Source organism: Ascaphus truei, chromosome 3, assembly GCF_040206685.1.
Source record: "Ascaphus truei isolate aAscTru1 chromosome 3, aAscTru1.hap1, whole genome shotgun sequence".
NCBI classification, from domain to species: domain Eukaryota; kingdom Metazoa; phylum Chordata; class Amphibia; order Anura; family Ascaphidae; genus Ascaphus; species Ascaphus truei.
Window position 1 is genome coordinate 410,395,462 of NC_134485.1, and position 20,486 is coordinate 410,415,947.

At 42.9% G+C, this 20,486-nt stretch overlaps 1 protein-coding gene and 1 long non-coding RNA gene across 2 annotated transcripts in view; one reads left to right on the forward strand and one right to left on the reverse strand.

The window, feature by feature from the left end:
- Positions 1-20,486, forward strand: part of TENM4 (teneurin transmembrane protein 4) — a 1,230,300-nt gene that overhangs the window by 674,779 nt on the left and 535,035 nt on the right. The window contains 1 exon segment of the mRNA XM_075592607.1: positions 18,657-18,943. Coding sequence (XP_075448722.1) covers positions 18,721-18,943 — 223 coding nt within the window. The 5' untranslated portion in view covers positions 18,657-18,720.
- The window catches only part of LOC142490388 (uncharacterized), an 8,005-nt gene continuing 636 nt past the window's right edge, over positions 13,118-20,486 (reverse strand). Inside the window, exons 2-3 of the long non-coding RNA XR_012800049.1 lie at positions 14,463-14,488; positions 13,118-13,532 (exon numbers count right to left, since the gene is read on the reverse strand). This is a non-coding gene — a long non-coding RNA (uncharacterized LOC142490388). The remainder of the gene's footprint in view (positions 13,533-14,462; positions 14,489-20,486) is intronic.

Consider the following 20,486-nt stretch of genomic DNA (forward strand, 5'->3'; position numbering starts at 1 on the left):
CCTGTAACTTTATTTTCACATGTATTTGACATTGTTAATCACCAGTTTAGTTGTGCATTTCTCGGGTTTGATTTTAGATCAGGGGGGCGGCCAACACCTCTCCTCGAGACCTGCCAACAGGTCAGGTTTTCAGGATATCCCTGCTTTAGCACAGGTGGCTCAATCAGTCCCTGCTTCAGCACAGGTGAATCAATCAGTGGCGCAGCCTTTGAGCCACTGATATGAGGCACCTGTGCTGAAGCTGGGATATCCTGAAAACCTGACCTGTTGGGGGTGGGGGCGGGGGGGCAGCTTGAGAACTGGAGTTGGCCAGTTCTGTTTTAGGTGTTCAGAATAATACGTATTATTTTTGTGGCCTTTTTTTTTACCTTAAGCTAAACCAAAACTCAAGGTTTACATTATTAAAAAAAACATGTTATAGATACAATCCTGTAGGTGTTTTTATGCTAAAGGCATTCGATGCATACATTTTTACATTTATTGCCAATGCATTATGTAATAAAAAGTATCTAACATCATTAAAAGTTAATTGTAGCATTAATAATAGTTTTTTTAATGACTTAGTTTATGCATTCCCATTTAACAGTTGCCTGAGCACCCTGTTTCCTATTGATTTTGTGATATACCTTTCTGCATAGCAGGAACTGAGTAAGATCATTATGTTTACGATTTCTGGTCAGCTTCAGGTTCCCAAGAGTAAAAGGACAATGTTACTCGTTGCTGAGTTCTGCGAACCCTAGAAACATTAAAGAAGCAGCCGATTAAAGCGAACTTACTGTTATTATTATCGTTTCTTTGGGAAGCGCCAACATATTCCGCAGCGTGGTACAATGGGGTGCAGAGTTATGTACAGTAGGGCCTCGCTTTTCGGCGGCCCGCTTTACGGCGTTCCACTCATAGAGCGGTACCGGGAAGGAGGCCGCCATGTTTGCACATGCGCAGAACGGGGGCTGCCCAGGTCGCGCCTGCGCAGAACTGGGGGTGCAGAGGTCGCGCATGCGCAGAACGGGGGCTGCCCAGGTCGCACATGCGCTGAATTGGGGGTGCAGAGGTCGCGCATGCGCAGAACGGTGGTCGCGCATGCACAGAACGGAGGTTGCGCATGCGCAGAATTGTGAAATTGCCGGTCTGCGCATGTGCAGATGCTGAAAATTGCCGGTTCCGCTTTCCGGTGCTTAGAACAGAACGCATTACCGGGGCCCGCCGGTATATCACATAAAAAGTTACAAACAAGTGAGGATGAACATGCGCAGATACAGAAGGTAATGAGGGCCCTGCTTGTGAGAGCTTACAGTCTAGAGGGAATGAGGGACAATGTTGAAACAAGAGGGTAAGGTGGCTGCTCATTGTAGGATAAGGTGTGGCTTATGTTACAATATGGCCCAGTCTGACAGGTGAAGCCATTAAGGTTTGGGTGGGATTGTTGTAGGGTGGAGGTTGGTCCAGCAACACAACTGGTCCCAATGGGGTTGGAGGGGGCAGAGAGTAGGATGTTGGAGGTGTGACGAGTTGGCTTTTTTGAAAAGATGAGTTTTCAGGGAGTTTTTAAACACCTTTAGGCCATGTCCACGCTGCCTACTGCAGTGCGCGCTATGGCGTGCACTGCAAGGACAAGAACAACCCTTCAATGGGGCTGGGCCCGCTACCTGCCTGATTCGGCCGCCGCACTGTGCGGACAGATTTTTCTGAAGACAGTAAAACTGTCTTCAGAACTGGTGACGGAGCGCTGGCCACACCCCCTTGTGGTTCAGCCAATGAAGGTGAACCTGCCGGGTGATGTCATGGCCATTCCCTCTGCCATGCCTTCCCCCCCCCCCCCCCCACATCTTTCCCCTTGCAGCTCTGCGCAGACCAGGGAACAGAGCTGCACATGCCGCCAGCCTGGCAGGCGCGCGTTCAGCGCCAACAACGGGGTCGTAGCCTAAAAGCTGGGGGAGAATTCTTAGCTGTAATCAATCTGAATAAATTGTACTGCGGTTTGATCCATGGATTGTTTCACTTAATTTCGCTTCACTTTGCAAATTCTGAACACCTGGTGAAAAGTTTGCAGATATTCACCAGAAATCCCCAACTGCGAAAATCTTACTTAGGCCCATATTCACTAAAGGGGGTTATGACATAGTATGCCTTAACTTCCATTCATTTGAATTGGAGTTAGGGTGTGCTAACCCCTTAGTAGGGAATATGGGCCTTAGAGAGCACCTTAATACCAGTGCATGTGAATCATTTCGGTAAAACGGTTGGCAAATATACTAGTGAATGTTGGAGAATTTTGGCAAAATTCACAATAAGTAATAGGGATGGGTGGGTTTGAAAATGTGAATTACAGAGTCCATTCGGAAGTGTGAGCTGAAATTTCAAATCGGAGCGAAATTCGAGCTAAAGCCTGAGAGACTCATCCATTGATTCATTTTTGGGGTTTGATTTAAAAAAAAAAAAACCCCTTCAAACTATTGTCAAAAAATTAAAAGCTCAAAACTGAAGATTATTTCCCCCAGAATAAAAAAAAATAAATCCAAAACCAAGTTCCAGCAAAAACCAAAAACACAAAAGACGTTTCGAACCAAAATCCGCAGTGAGCGTTTCCTTCCCTTTGTTCGGCCATTTTGCACATACTGTACATGAATGTCTTTAAACAAAATCACGGGGACTTTCGCGAAGAGAACGGTGACAGTTTTGCACATCTTTTCTCAGCAGCCACAGTTATTAACTCCATTTATTTCACAGTATTCAGAGGCCTGAGTAATCACATTCTCAAAGTAGCCTCCCGAGCCTCCACAGACCTTTTCTATTTCCAGTAAGAACAATATCCTGCCCAAAGAAAGGCATTTCAGCTACCGTACTAATCTTGTATGAAGCAGATTGGAAATTCACCCATCCCTATATTCCTATGCATTTCAATTTCCCCCCCATATCCTCTGACCTCCTGTTGTATTGTTTGTATGTGTTAGAAAGTAATTTCATTGTGCCTGTGTGTCAGTTTGGATTTTGCTTCCCATACTGTACTGTGGCATATTGTAATGTTCTGTGGAAGCGAAGGCAGTAAAACATACAGAAAATGGTTTGCCCGTTGCTCAAAAACTTACAGTAACTCTATTGCAAGCTTGTCTTTGATTTACTTCACATTAGTTGAGCAAATGAATTACCACTCTGCACAATTTCATCAACCCCTGTAGATCACACAGCATCAAGTTAAAAATAAATTATGTTTGCTAGAACAGAAACATGAGTCAGTATTCGAGATATATGTCCAAACACCCCAGCTGGAGATTTATTTTTACAGTTGTTTCTCCGGCATTGGGAAGTGAATTTTGTTTTACTTAACCCTTGCTGGGATTATTTTTCCCGTATAACAACAGATGGTTACAGATTATTATTATTTGTAGGCTATTTTAGATAACTAATATTTTCTATGTTAGGCAATTTACCAGTGTAATTTATGCATCATTTATTCCAGTTTGCTCGGGGCTTGGATTTAGTGCTAATCCTTCTTTTTTTTTTTGATGTATCTGCTCAAATGACTGTTATTCAAGCAGAAAATGCAGTTGCTTGCTCATATTTTGCATGCATTTTCTAATTTTATACATTTAAGAGACCAAATGAGAAAGATTTGGTGGTTGTGTGTCAGACTCAGAGCGGATTTCCCGTTAGGCCCGGGCCCCCTACCCATATAGAGAAGCCACGTTCTCTTCCCCACTGACTGTCGAGGGAGAGCTTGGAGCCTCTGTAAAGTTCTTATCTTCTCCTGCAGCGCCGTCCTCCTTCAACGTCGCAGCATCATTCACATGGTGTAACGTGATGTCATATGGCATCACGTTGCCATGGTAATGCAAAGCCAGGGGTCATCACAGCATCATTTGATGTCGCGATGCTGTAGAAGGAGGAAGAGGCCTGGGCGGCACCAAGGTAAGTGCCTATGGGCAGCGGATTTTTAAATCCGCCACTGGTCAGACTAACAATAGTCTCCGACCGTACTTTTGCTACCCCGGAAATACAATAGATACACATACTATGGATACAGTGCCACAGCCCGGCCTGCACACCGTGATTATGTGAGCTGCTTTCCCTCCCCCCCTTCTTTTTGACACTCCTTGTCCACTCTCCACGTTATATAGCGGTTGCGGAGGTATGTTCCATGGACCCAGTGCCCCCCCATTGTTGATGGTGTTCTCAACCACCTGCAGGGGTTGGAAGCTGCATCTGATGGCATCCTCGTGGGGAGCAGGGAGCCGGTGCGCCCGGCCTACAGCGGAGCCTGGCTGGACCTTGAGCATGCACCATGGGGGGCGTGGTCCACCGGGTGGCAGAGCAGGGGGTGACAAAAGGCCTCCAAGGGCATAAGGGGGCAAGCAGAGGGCACTAATAAAGATCCAAGACAGTGACAGAGGTTATAACCGGGATTGTGTAATGGCCGCCACGACCCGGCATCTGCAGCTCTCTCCTCTCTGTGTTTCATCAGGCTGCATCCATGGCTTTCAATTTGACTATCGAGTGCAGAGGAGAGTCACATGACCCTTCTCTGACCAATGAAACCCAACAGTGAATATATTTTCTATAATACACATGCAGGAACCCATGACCCTTCATATGGTAGTAGCAATTGCAATACTGCTGGGTTGGTGTGATGAATCTGACTCTCTATATAAACTTAACATGTGTTTATAGAGTCAGGTTTATCACATCAACCCTGTGGTGTAGCAGCTAGAGAATTGCTACCAGCATAGTTAAATTCCTACATGGTATGGTATAATTTATAAACTATTATTTTAAATTATAAAATAATTTTAATTTGTATTTCATTTGTATTGTATAATTTATCAATTATTATTTTATATACTGTAATCATTTATAAATTATAATTAAAATAAAAATAAAATCATTTATAAATTATAACATACCGTGCAGGAATTGAAACCATGACCCTTTTAATGCTAGCAGCAATTCTTTAGCTGCTTCTCCACAGGGTTGGTGTGATGAAGTTTAGTTTATTTATAGAGAGGAGAGAGCGGCAGAGAGGAGAGAGTGGCAGAGAGAGCTGCAGAGAGGAGAGAGCTGCAGATGCCGGGTAAGTCAATAAAGCATTGAATGTTATTTTAAAAAAAATCCCTTGGAGATGTTTATAAATCGGGAGCCACACTCAGACCGCATTATAAGCAGATCCACGTTGTAGCGGATCGCGCTATAACGGGTTGAGCTGTATCTCTTTGGGTAACTTACGCTGGGACTATCAATCACACTTTTTCACATTTCTTTTTTCACTTTTAATGGCTATTGTTTTTGGACTTGGAAAACACAATTTTATCTTTGGGCACTTGGAGTTCGTTAATAGCCTTAACTGTTAATAACCTTTTATCATCCCTCCCAGAATATATAAAGACATTGTTATGGTGTTTCACTGCTGCCCAATAGACACACGTGTATTAAGGGCATCTAAGGAATAAATGAATGAATATCTGAAGCGCCCATTCAGAGAATGGATACAGGTTGCCCAGCTACACCATAAACCATACCATTTGTTGATGTGTACAATGCTGCACTTTTTCATTAGACCGAACACGCGTTGCCTAGCAACACAATCTCAACAACAATGGAGGATTCGGGTTATGCCGCGCGTCAAGCGCAGACGCTGACATGTGATGATGTCACACACTGCCAGAATCATCGCGGGAGTATGTATACCTGAGGAAACCTTGGATGATGCCGCCGCATGATCGGAAGGACATGGCGGTCACAGACGAGAGGACGGTGCTGGACTACGTGGATACAATTACTGATGAGTATCAACGAGGGGCACCTGGTTTTGGGACTATTTATATGGGACATTTTGGTTTCTTTTATTATGCCACTAATTCTTGAGAAAGGCCGACATAGGCCGAAACGTCGATCAATTGGCAATAAATTCACTTTATTTAAATCCGCAGTGCCCTGTTTTGCCTCTATTCTTCCAGCTTGATCAGTTACCCCATGCCCCGGGGGAGGGTCAGTTCCTCACAAATCTTGAATCTGGTTCTCCTGACAAGTCAGGCACTATGCAGTAAAGGGGATTGCGCATGCTGTTAAGCATAGGTGGTGGCTTTCCCAAGACAAATGTCACATGAACGTTCGTCTCCTGTAGACAAAGGGAGGAATGGATGACGAGGATTTCTGGTTTCAATAACCACTCCTGGGACTCTTTCGTCTCTCCGCGTAGCAGTAGCATGGGAAGGAGCTCCACCTCTGTGGGTGGGGGCCAATCCTTGCCCGGATAGGCTGAATGCGGCAGCGGGGCTGTGTACATTATGGGGGGAGGGCAGCAGTGATCGCTCCTCCCGCTCCTACGGTTGCTCGGCTGAAGCTGTCAGGGTTTTTGATGTTGGCGATTGGGCAGGGCTCATTGTGTTTGAGTGCCTGAGGCCCATCTCGCAGCTGACGAGTTAGCTCAGAGGCCGGGATGGTGACTAGCTTTAGGTGCAGGATGCTTAGACGTGCGTCAGCAGTCCATTGGCGTTAATGTAGAGCCGTCTGTGCAGGTGGTTATCGCACGGTCTGAACGGGTTTGAAAGGTTTCTGCTGGTCTGGAGTTCCAAGGCTAGTTTATGGGGTTAAATAGACCAGTTAGTGGCGGCTGTTTGGGAGGTAAGTGCAGGTAATCTTGCCAAAAGGGGCTCAGTTACGGTAATGCCTGGTGGTGGCATGGGTGGACAAGTGGGCAAGGCTCATTGTGCCTTCAGTACCTGGGGCCCATCTCGGGGCTGACGTGGGGTCAGCTGAGTGGCTGGGGCTTGGGATGGTCCCAGCTAACGGGCCATGATTTAAGCATCATTGACCTTCCTCTTGGTGAAACACAGGGTTAGCACTCCCCTTTTGCTGTATTTAAATAAAAGCCGCACCCATTGTACCGCCAGACGTTTGTGTGTGCCCTTTATTTGCAAGATGTTGTGGGGTGGTTGGGGGAACTACATCGTAGGCTGAGATCGTGTGGAATTATACATTGTCCCATGCTTTACATATACAAGTAAGAAGAAAAAAAGGGGGAATGCAGTATTGCTGCTTTTAAAAATGGTTCAGAGGGTGTAACATTGCTGAATACTTCATCTTTATTACAACGTCGGTATAAATTGCTGAGTTGAGCAGAAAGCTTTAATGTGACATACATCATATGCTTATATGCATTGCCTGTGAGGGAGTATAAGAGGTTAAAAACTCATTCTAGCAGACCCCAGAAACCACACCCTAGCTTGGTAGCAGACTCTCTGCTGTCTCTCTCTCTCTGCTCTCACCTATGAGGACACAGGTTCCAGAGCGCCTGTCTGTGGGAGGGCCCAAACATCCACTCACAGCCAGAGACTAATGACCTTCATATTGTTTTGCAGATGTATGCTGTTTGCTTTGAACCGTTTGCTTTTGTCCTTCGAAAGTGTATTGCAACTAGCTTTCCCGAGAGGGAAACAATGGACTTTCATTGCAAGAACTTGGTGTGTGAACTCCTTTCTGACCCTACCTACAAGGCAGCTCTGTCACACCACTGTAACTACTGAATTATCTTTGGAAGGCTGGAATGGGCTTCTAAAATATTCAGTATTTAATCTCTGCTTCCCTTTTTTTTTCAGTGTGCATTTTAACCATTTTTGCAGAAACCAATGGGAAGGTCCTGATGTGTGTAGGCCATTTATTGTTTAAAGGCGAATGGGGGCGTTAATCTTGGGCAAAATATTGGGTCGGTAGCTTGGACCATCTTCAATCATGCGTTTACCTTTGATCTTGCTGGTCTTTGCATAGCTTCCTTCCCTGAATTCCCTGCGGTAATCTTGCAGCGTGCTAATGAACTGACTTGTGATTGTGACTTGCTTCATCGGTTTTCTGGACTTTGATTAATCGAGCCGAGCACCCGGTGTATGCCCAGCGCTATGCACATATATATATATATATATAGATAGTGCAGAATAAATGAGTTCTTCAGTATTTGGTGATACCTTTTTTATTTGGACTAACAATTTATGTCATAGGACAAACTTTCGAGAGTTCTCCTCTCTTCCTCAGGTCAAGTCACAGAAACCTTTGTATATCAGTATTGCTTGACCTGAGGAAGAGAGGAAAACCCTCGAAAGCTTGTCCTATGACATCAATTGTTAATCCAAATAAAAAAGGTATCACCTAAAACTGAAGAACTCATTTATTCTGCAATATATATATATATATATATATATATATATATATATATATATATTGCAGAATAATGCAGAATAAATGAGTATCACCTAAAACTGAAGAACTCATTTATTCTGCAATATATATATATATATATATATATATATATATATATATATATATATATATATATATATATATATATATATATATATATATATATATATATATATATATATATATATATATATATTGCAGAATAATGCAGAATAAATGAGTTCTTCAGTTTTAGGTGATACCTTTTTTATTTGGATTAACAATTGATGTCATAGGACAAGCTTTCGAGGGTTTTCCTCTCTTCCTCAGGTCAAGCAATACTGATATACAAAGGTTTCTGTGACTTGACCTGAGGAAGAGAGGAGAACTCTCGAAAGTTTGTCCTATGACATAAATTGTTAGTCCAAATAAAAAAGGTATCACCAAATACTGAAGAACTCATTTATTCTGCACTATATATATATATATATATGTGTGCATAGCGCTGGGCATACACCGGGTGCTCGGCTCGATTAATCAAAGTCCAGAAAACCGATGAAGCAAGTCACAATCACAAGTCAGTTCATTAGCACGCTGCAAGATTACCGCATATATATATATGCAAATATAGCTGTATGCTCATCTGTATGCTCATATATGCAAATATAGCTGTATGCTCATCTGCATGTCTTAGGCAGGTCTGCAACCCCGCCTTTCCCCATTATCACCCAGCATGCACTTCCACTGCAGCAAGGGATTCTGGGAAATGACATGCAAATGAGCACACAGTGTCACTTTTTGCCTCAATAACCATTTTTAACATGGTTCCCTATAGGAACTTAACTCAGTATTATGGTATATATATATATATATATATATATATATATATATATATATATATATATATATATATATATATATATATATATATACATATACATATACATATACACACACACACACACACACACACACACACACACACAAACAAACACAGTATAGTAGCGCTATAAGGTGCACCCCTACGTGTCTACTATAATTGCTGGCTAACCAATAATTATACCAAATATAGATGGTAATATGGGCCACTAAATGACCATAAAGGTATACTAACCAAAACTATGGTAGCCTAATACAATGTGTAATCAAAGATGAATAATCAAAGATTAGAACCTAGTATAAACAAATATCAAACCAATTCCTTTGAAAAAATACAACTGAGACTTTAAACAACAAAAGTAATGTTGGAAAGTGTACAAGAAATAAGCAGTAAACACCAAGTACACAGAACCGAAAGCACACTTACTTTGCCTAAAAATATATGCTTTTGATATATTTTTACTTTTCCCTTCAGTGGAATCCATGCAGGATTGTTTTCCTTGATTTATGTTACCTAGATCCGTATGTGTTACAGTTTACATTGTGACATTTGAGCCTACATTTGTCAAACTATTTCTACATTTGTAAAGCTGTTCAATGTTAAGCTCAACAATAAATCGTGTTTCAGCTCATTTTCTGCCATATGGCTTGTAATGCACAAGCATACAGGGGGATTTACCCAAGGAGCTTACACTGGAACGGAAAGCAGGTCCACGCACTATAAAGTTCTTGGACATTACCACTAAACTATTATACCTTTTGGGAGAATTAGTTGGTCCATTAATAGGTACCACAACCTAGAGCAGACCAAGGAAAACAACAGCAATCAATTTTACCAATAAATGTTACATGGCAAACAGATATCTCTGGGGTGTATTTACTTCACAAAGGAAGGAAATTATTACTGTACAGAGGTCCAAGAAAAGTGATTATTTTAACCTAGTAACTTTAAATTGTAACATTACTTAAGAGTCATATTTTTTCTAAATGTTGCATAGAAATAAAATAAGGAGATAGACTTAACTCCTATTACTTCTATTATAGGATACGCAGAGATGTTAACCTACAAGGACTAAATTGCAATGACATTTGAGGGGTTCTAAAACAAGAGTGGGATTTTTCTGGAAAAGTACTGTCTCCTACTTGTCAATTGGGGCCATTAATTAAACTGCAATAGTGCTGATCGGGGGACTACAGCAGTTTAAGCATTTGGGTGCCCTATGACGGGCAACGTCAAATTAGGTGGTCCACTTTAGGGGCCCAATGATGTTGCCCCAACGTCTTGGACGTTTTGCTCATTTCTAGATCTCAAGTAGCGATCGCAATTGCAACTGAAGTGGAGGCGGACCTCCTCTTCCGTTCCTCCTAGCATTGGGGCACACACTGGTCATGTGATCACTACACTAGTGTTCACATGATCCAGAAGTCGAAAAGTCCTGCAACATCAGGTGCCAAAACCCTTCAGACACTCAACAGGTTACTGAATAACCCCTTATTTGAGTGCAGGTGATGAACATCAGTAAGGCTGAGTACAGATCAGTGAGGCTCACAGAGAATCTGGACCAATGACAGTTCTGGAGACAGACATAAATAGAAGCCCTTACCACCAGTAGGCATCATAAAAGGAATCGCAGTAGAAAGCATACCAAAAGCTTAAATAAGGGTTAAATCGCCAAAACCTGTTTAATTTAAAAATGTATGAGGGGGATGCAGAGATTTTGAGATTAGTGTTCAATCAATCAATCAGTGTTCTCTTAATTGTCACAAATTGTTACTTCAAGCAATAACGAATGTAGATAATTAGCAGAATGCTGTATCTAGCTGTCTTTTTCCTTGATCTCTCTGCACTTTCTATCAAACTTACTTAGAATTCTTCAGAGGTTTTTAACATACATTTCTTGACATTATTACAAAGATTGAGTAGTGATGTAGTTGTGTTCATGCCTCTTACCGAAAACCTGATACAGTACTTATTTTTCTCTTGTTCATTTTATTTTGGAATAATAAGTGTTCAGCCGTTAAAAATTAAACTATGTAAAGCGGCTCGGAGTGGTTTAAGAAACCGCATCGCCACTTGACCAGGTTTTTTTTTTCCCATCAGAAATAGCCAATACTTCTCGGTTTCATTCTTATCACACTTTACAGTCAACATGTTAATTAATTTCACATAAATACCCAATAAACTAAAAAAAAAAAAATGCACTTACATATGGCCACAATGTTTCTTGAAATGATTTCAAATGAGTCCTGCATGGACTACGACTTTGGAATCCATATTTACTAAGCCAACAGTCACCATAGGGATTGTATTGGCACTCCAATACCTCAGTCTCTTATTGTGGATGCATCATGATGCTCTGCCCTTTCTGTGATCCTTTTGTCCTAAGTCCGGATCCTCTTAGAGCACCTGAAGAGTGTAGATACGCGGATATTCAATGCAATAATGTCCGCTGGAAATTTATTGCATCATTCAAATGTGACCAGAAAAATTTAACATTTCGGGGTCACATCCCCTTCCTCAAACGTGCCCACCTACCAATATCGGTGTGCCTCCTTCATCTACATTCTTCAAACATTTACTAAGCAATGAGGGTTTAAGCCAGGAGGGTTTAAGCATTACACACCTCATGGTCGGCCAAGGACGTTTGGCCATGACCGATGGTGTCGGAGCACGTGTGGGGCAATGCGGTGCCCTGTGGCCAGGTGTCCCACCAGTGCATTGCGGTGGACCACCGGTGTTAGTTTCGTCGCGGCCAAACAGCAGCGGCCAAATGCCCCATTCCACCTCCTGGTGCCCATTCAAGTCAAATATGGGAGAAATATGTGTATAAGGGGCAGTAAGTTCACTCACACTATCCCCTCAAGTACCATGGCCACAAACATTCCCATTTCTCCGGCATATGTGTATCTTCTTCCTACCATACATGGCCTCTTAGCTTGCTCCCATCTGATCTACTCTGATGCTACAGCAAAGATGCACACTACAAAATAGAAAAAGGGATTTAGTACAAGCCACACAGAGTCCCTATTTAGAAATATACTGTACGAAAGGTATGAGCATTATTTATTTCCTTATGCTACATACATTCCGTATAGTATGGTTCTGAAAAGCGACTCAATATGGCTTTGCTGATATGCTTTGCTGATATTTGCGTCCCTATTCCTGTTATGCTAAAAATTGCGTAAACTTGTCACTGCACAGTGATTGTGGGGAACTCTTATTATTTCTTGACTGCTTTATGTAAAACTATATCTACTACCTCTAGAAGGTACATTATCCCCAAAATATAAACTATGCCCAAGCATGTGACTCTGTTGGACTGGCCATGCATGCTGGAGAAGCAGTCACAATGACTCTGCAACTATTGGTTCATCCTTTCCCAAGAAAGGAGAAATAACCCTGAATCAAGAAGTTGCTTTAAGCCAGGAGTGGTCCACTCCAGTCCTCAAGGGCCACCAACAAGTCAGGTTTTAAGGATATCCCTGCTTTAGCACACATGGTGGCTCAGTCTTTGAGTTTGAGCCACCTGTGCTGAAGTAGGGATAGCCCTAATGCCTGGCCTGTTGGTGGCCATTGAGGATTGGAGTTGGCCACTCCTGGCTTAAACCCTCATTGCCTCACCCAGCTCTGCATGCAACCACTATCCTGATGCGGATTTGTAAGCGCTCCTAAGGGGCTAGTGACAAAACTTGATGATACTCTAAAATGGCACATCTGCAGCTTGGAGCGTGACACTGTAATAACATTTAGGTGCACAATCTGTGATGCTCTAGTTAAAACAACTCATGCATTTGATAAGATTGCCTTCCATAAAACAAGTTTAGGGGAGAGAAAAAAAAACCCTCTCCTTGGAACATGAAACTTTAGCTGTGGATTGCTTTGATGCATACAACATTGTGACAAATAAAATCTGGATGTTACATCTTTGTTAAGAGTAACATGCTCCTTGGAACGTGGTTCCACTGTTAATAGCCCATTTAATTACCTTGGCTAATCTGAAATATTGTTGGGGTTTTTGCCCCAGAAATATGCGGCCTGTTGCCTATGAACAAAAAGCTGTTTATTTTGTAATTCAAGTTTGTATTTTGACCTGAACTCACATTCCATTATTATTAACCCAAGCTGGCAAGGACACGTCACCACACAAACACCTGGAGTACTTTTGGCAGTGCGAGAAAGCTGCCAAGACACCTGACATTTCTCATTTAATAAGGACTCCCTTTGCAACAACACAAAATCACAAAAGCTCAATGAGAAAGAAACCAAATGTATACAGCACAAGAAAAAAAAAACTATTCTTTTTGGGGGAGAGGGTTTTGACTTCATAACAATCAGAGAAGCTGACAAGCAGGACTCCAGAAGCAAAGGGATCTCACTCCAGGTGACTGGCAATATGAAGCCATGTAATATTCCTTTCAAGTGTTGTCAGTGCCTTTCCTGCGCATTTCTTTGAGGTAAGGAAACTCAATTGGCGAGTTACTTGATAGCCCTGCGGTCAAATATTATAAAGTTAGGTGCAAGAAACTTGAGCAGTGAAGCATCTCACTAAGCAATAAAGGCTGTTTTAGGAGAAATAGTGTTGCGATGCTTTTGAGTATCACATGTATTACCTTACTAATTGCATCTGTATCTGTTCTCATAAATAATGTAACAGCTGCATTCCTGCCAGCCTCCCGTTCAGTGGCTGCTGACCGTCTTTTAAACTCTTCTCATGGAGATAAATGTCCTATTTGAAATAGCTTAAGCCTAAAGCTGAACAATTTAGGCTAAGTTTACAGAGACTTCAGAATTTGTTTATTTATTTTATAAAGAGCAGGTCATCATATGGGTTATATCAAGAATACACCTTGCTGACCACATAGAGACACAGGATTCATGATACCAGCAGGGAAATTAACTCTGGAGCTTAAATGTTCTTATTTTAACCAAATTCTTGAGTGCACTGAAGCATTGGGAAATATGGGATTACACGTTAATTGGCCACAATCTGCTCTCATCTCAATTAATACCATGTCTATAAAATACCCTCACAATTTCCGTTGCTGCTTTTTAAAACTCTGTTTTAGTAAATGGGAGGACAGCAGCTTCATTTAGCTAGATTTTTCCTTCCGAAACTCTACTTGATGCAGCAGAAGAACATGATTTTAGCTTACAACTATGAGAATAGTGTGTATTGCTAATGCAGTCATTAAACGGTGCCTCTTTCCACTTGTTATTCAAACTCCCACTGATCAGGTCACTAGAGTGGTTCAGTTTCTACTTTGGAGGGCTCTATAAAGAGCACGTTGAACTGAATGCAATATTGGGATACCAAGTCAAGTGTATCTACAGATGGACTTATTGTACCTCTCACATCCTTGCAGCATAGTGCATACTAGAAATAAAGTAACAGTGTTTCTTCCCACTCGCCCATACTCACCAATTTTGCTTGTATCCCTATCACACCTGGGGGATAAGAAACAAAATAAAAGGACTTAAATAACCCACCAGTGACAATGACTATAATTGTACTAAAACTCGCCTTACTTGATCTCCAATCACACTGCACACCATTACATTACACAATTCCACAGGTCTACTTTAAAAAGTTAATGTAAAGACTCTGATAACTTCACCAGTACCCACCAAGTTTACATTGTTCTGTTATAAGCGCATTATGTCACTGACCAATATTCTCCTCAGTGTGTTTGAATAGTCAAACACTCAAGGGTCTATTTACATTCGGATCTGTGAGATCTTAGCTCCCACTCCCCTTTCAAGGATACTGTACCTTTCTCATCCAGCCGCTCCTATTTATGGAAGATGCAAACATCCGTGCTATGCTTGGGAAAAAAAATAAGTTGTCCACCTATAAAATTATGATAAAGCTCTGTGATATAATATCCTGCATACACTTTAGGATCTTCTAACAGTACAACCTAAAGGTGCCTTAACAGAAAGACCTCTGCCCCGTGTTCCATCCTGATTTTGTGTTCTGTCGGCCCCTGCCACCCCTAAGGCTTATCCACTGTAATAACCAGCTGCAATGTTGTATCCCACATTATATGTTTTATCTCTTGAGGATTGTAAATTAAGTAATTGAGGGAAAAGTAAAGTCAATCGGCTCCTATCCCTGGGGATGCACCAACAATACATCTGGGACTCCATTCTCCTAGTAGGAAATAGTTAAACATCTGAAGTTGCATAGGGTTCCTCCAACCGGCTGTATGTTGTAACATGGATTGAGGCGAATGCAGTTTCAGAAACCCAAAACCTCTGCTTTTTATGCATATATAAAATATTGCATCCATTAAATTACACTGCAGTCACCAGTCCAATGCATTTGAAGACGTGTCATGGTTTCAACATAAACATTGCTTTGTGTTAATGCACAAATTACCATGCAGTTTCATCCAACAGCGAACCAGTCACCCATCTGTTAGTGTACTAATGACACAAAAAAAAGTCTCTTGAGCATAACAGGAATATCTGAGGCTACAGAATGCTGATGAATTATACTTTCAAGTCTTTAGGGATTGATTTTTAGGGGTGTCATTATAGAGAGGGGGCAAGAATGCTCTCATTGATACAGAGCCAGAAACTGGGATGAACAGATGGCTTTTGACTATACTTCAAAATATATAGAGCTGCAACGCTCAAACTAATCAGAAATAATCACAACAATTTAAACACATCTGTACAGGTAGTCCTCGCTATCCAACGTTTCACTTTACAACAAATGACATATCCAACACTTTACAATGCCTCACTGTTTTTCGATGCCGGAATGCGTTATCCGACGCCTGAATGTGTTATCCAACGCTCACTGCCACTGATTAACATGGGACTCACTTTACAACGCTTTCACTATCCAACGCTACTTCCAGAACGGATTCCGTTGGATAACCGAGGACTGCCTGTATAGCATATAGATATGTGTTCTCTGTAAAGCCAATCTGATGCAGAATTACCTTCATGGAAAAGAACAGGTCTAGGTTTACTAAAGAGCACACATTGTGTTAGACCCAGAGTTAGGCCGAGATTCACTAAGCTGAGATGATGGGTATCACAACCAGGTCTCGTGTTAACTGGCATACAGATCAATGGCCCTTCATACCACACCGCGGCTTAATACTATGCAAAAAAGACAGTTTGTTGTTTGTGCAATTGTCAGCATGTTAATAGTGAAGTACTCATTTTCTCTATCGCAACTGGACTGACGCGGCTATTTCTACTTAATTCAGGTCAAGTATACTTGACAAAGTGCGCTTGCTGCGTGAAATGCGTAGGTGGGAGACTATGGACTCTGTTGTTCATCATTTGTACGATTAAAGCCTTAATTTTTTGACCCTGGGGGAATTGAGATTTTGTTTGCCACTCACTGCTGCTGCACCGGATGCCACTGCATGTTTATGCTACCTCTCCACAAGTATAAATTGAGAAACATCTGAATGCAGAATGCTCTTTGATTCTCCAACTTTTCCTGAGCATTTTGCTTGTCTTGTACCCAGGGCTGACGACAGAGGGGGACAGCCGGGACTGCTGTCCCGGGCCCAGGCCAGGCAAGGGGCCCGACCCCCTGATGGCAACCCTGCAGTTTCCTCTCTCCAGGCAAGCCAGCCCCTCTCTTTCCTGGCTGCCGCCCCCCTCACTTCCCTCCTCCAGGACAGAAGGGCCCTCCCCTTTGCCCGGCACCGCCCATCTATCCCTCCCTTCCCCAGCCCCTTTGGTGGGCCTGATAGGCTCTGCCTTGTATGGCAATGCTGCTCCAGCAGGCGCATCCAAGGGCACCAGATATGCCCCTAGGCCCCCCTTATACCACCCTCCCAGGCCCCTTAACCTCCCGAGAGGGGAGTTGGCTTCTTTGTGTGTGTGTGTGTTTGGGGAGAGGCGCTTATTTGTGTGGGTGTGTGTGTTTGGGGAGGGGGCTTATTTTTATGTTTGTTTGGGGAGAGGGGCTTATTTTTGTGTGTGTGTGTTTGGGGAGGGGGCTTATTTGTGTGTGTGTGTTTGGGATGGGGGGCTTATTTTTGTGTGTGTTTGGGGAGGGGGCTTATTTTTGTGTGTGTTTGGGGAGGGGGCTTATTTTTGTGTGTGTTTGGGGAAGGGGCTTATTTGTGTGTGTGTGTGTGTGTGTGTGTGTGTGTGTTTGGGGAGGGGGGCTTCAATTTATAATTGATCGATAAATTGAATCTTTAAACTTAGCTGTGTTTTAAACTGTGACTGGCTTTTCCTGTCTCATGCCTTTTGAGTTTTGACTAAATTCCTCCGCGCTAGGTATTTGCGATATATTTATTGTCCGAGAAACTATCGTTCAGAGGTTTCATTCATCTCAATTAAGTGCTTCCAGCTAAACCCTTCATTAGTGACATACATAAAACAATCGTTTAATGTTGATATGACTGCGGGCCAGGTGTGAGTAAGCGCTGTTTGGATAATACGTGTTTGGTATCATTCTTCTTATCTTCTGATTGAACTGCAGTCTCTAACCCCACAGATGTTAAATGAGGTGTGAGCTATCTGAAATCACTGTTTATTATTTAAATAGGCTACTTAACAGAGATTCAATTGTTTTTTTCGAGTATGTTTAGGAAATAAGAAAGTGTTTGCATTATTATGTATTTTTTCTGATTCTGGGCTACTTTTCTGCCTTTTAAAGCGCTGTAATGATGGCGTTGTTTGGTTTTATCCCTATTCCCTTTTATTAAAAACCGATTTTCTATTACAAGTTGCCTTTACTTTAACTTTTTCAACCTTATTTCCAATTTCACTGTAAAATACAAAATGTGTTTTTTTAGGTCCATAGAAAATTGATGTCAACTGTTTCTGTGGGCCCATTAATTATTGCTGCCAATATACATGTTCAAGGAAATAACTTAGACCTCAACCCAAACCAATCGAATTTTGGAATTAATGTATCATTCTTAGGCCGCGCTTATAGTGCCTGCGACAGCGACGTCGCGTCAAAACAAATGTATTGACGCCATTGCGTGCGCTTATAGTAGGCGTGACGGCTTGGTCAATTTGATTTTTCCAGCGACCGCAGCGTGACGTCAGCGTCGCCAGCGCCGAACTACAAGCGCGGCCTACCTTCAGTTAGGAATTGCATTTTACCTACCCCCTATAAGCTCCATTCTTTGTATATAAATTGCATACATTTTGTATTATTTGAATTATTAACAGAATTAATTGACATTGCAGTAATATGCTACATACACCAGGCATGTTAGGCATACTCTGATTAATATTATTAATGGAATTGCAGTGATGTGGAACATGCAGTTAACATGTTACCTGTACACATTGTATTATAATCTGATTACTGTAATTAATGACGTTTGAGTGTTTGGAACATACTGTACAACTGATATGCGTGCTGAACACATTTTATTATTATCAATAATGTTTTAGTGGCATTGTAGTGGTTTGGAAACTACAGCTGGTTTGTTAGCTGTGCTCATTTTATTAATAATATTATAATTAATGAGATTGTAGTGTTTTGGAAGACACAACTGGCTATGTTGGCTATGCCCATTTTGTTAACATTATTACAATGAATGCCACTTTAGTGCTACGGAACGTACAGCTAGTATATAAACTGCATTCCTTTCTTCTGCTTTTGTCCCTTTTGCAGAAATATCATCTGTGTACCCCCAGACAAATTCCCCTTCAATGTTGAGGAGTCAGACAAGAGTGCCATGGATGTGAAAGAAAGGAAACCATACCGATCCCTAACACGGCGCCGTGACACCGAGCGACGCTACACCAGCTCCTCCGCGGACAGTGATGATAGCAAAATACCACAGAAGTCTTACAGCTCCAGTGAGACCCTGAAGGCGTATGACCAGGACTCCAGGTTGTCCTACAGCAATCGTGTTAAAGACATGGTCCACCACGAGATCGATGAGTTCTGTCGATCAGGTGAGGGGACAGAGGCTGGGTTTGGGATTTCTTGGGGGAGTAAGAAGTCAGGAAAGACTGAATGAATGCCTTCTCGGCCATCAGGAGGCCCTCTTACCAAGGAGAGGTTAAGTAATCCTGCCCATAATACTTCTACAGTCTTAGAGCAAAACAGAAATCCCATCCACTCTGTGTATAATCTAAAAACGTTCTTCCCTAACAATGTCAGTATTAAAATAGCCAATGTTTCATTCCACATGAGACCCTCATCATAAGCATTAAACAGAAATATCTTCCTTTATTAAAATAGCCATTTTCTAAGGCAGAGCATCTGATAAGGGAGCCTGTTTGGACGGGAAAGTTGCTAGTCGTAGTAAAGGAAATAGTTTCTAAATCACCTATGGAGCGTCCGTAACAGTAACCAGGGTCGGTGCAAAGGTACTCGGCGAACTAGGCGAACTTTCATTCTCCCTCCCCCTCTCTCTCATCTCCTCCCTATCATTCTCTCTCTTCCCTGTAAATCCCTCCCCCGTTATCCTCTCTCCACCTGTCATTTTCTCTTCCCCCCCTGCCTCTCATTCTACCTCCCCCTCCCTCTCATTCTACCTCCCCCCTCCCTCTCATTCTACCTCCCCCCTCCCTCACATTCTACCTCCCCCCTCTCTCTCCCTTCCTCTCATTCTCTCTCCCCCTCCCTCTCATTCTACCTCCCCCCTCCCTCTCATTCTACCTCCCCCCTCCCTCTCATTCTACCTCCCCCCTCCCTCTCATTCTACCTCCCCCCTCCCTCTCATTCTACCTCCCCCTCCCTCACATTCTACCTCCCTCTCATTTTCTCTCCCTCTCTCTCCCCCCTCCCTCTCATTCTACCTCCCTCTCATTTTCTCTCCCTCTCTCTCCCCCCTCCCTCTCATTCTCTCTCCCCTTCCCTTTCATTCTACCTCCCCCTCCCTCTCATTCTACCTCCCCCTCCCTCTCATTCTACCTCCCCCTCCCTCTCATTCTACCTCCCCCTCCCTCTCATTCTACCTCCCCCTCCCACTCACTCTACCTCCCCCTCCCACTACCTCCCCCTCCCACTCACTCTACTCCCCCTCCCTCTCATTCTACCTCCCCCTCATTCTACCTCCCCCTCATTCTACCTCCCCCTCATTCTACCTCCCCCTCATTCTACCTCCCCCTCATTCTACCTCCCCCTCATTCTACCTCCCCCTCATTCTACCTCCCCCTCATTCTACCTCCTCCTCATTCTACCTCCTCCTCCCACTCATTCTACCTCCCCCTCTCTCATTCTACCTCCTCCTCCCTCTCATTCTACCTCCTCCTCCCTCTCATTCTACCTCCCCCTCCCTCTACCTTCCCCTCCCTCTCATTCTACCTCCCCCCTCCCTCTCATTCTACCTCCTCCTCCCTCTCATTCTACCTCCCCCTCCCTCTACCTTCCCCTCCCTCTCATTCTACCTCCCCCCTCCCTCTCATTCTACCTCCCCCCTCCCTCTCATTCTACCTCCCCCCTCCCTCTCATTCTACCTCCCCCCTCCCTCTCATTCTACCTCCCCCCCTC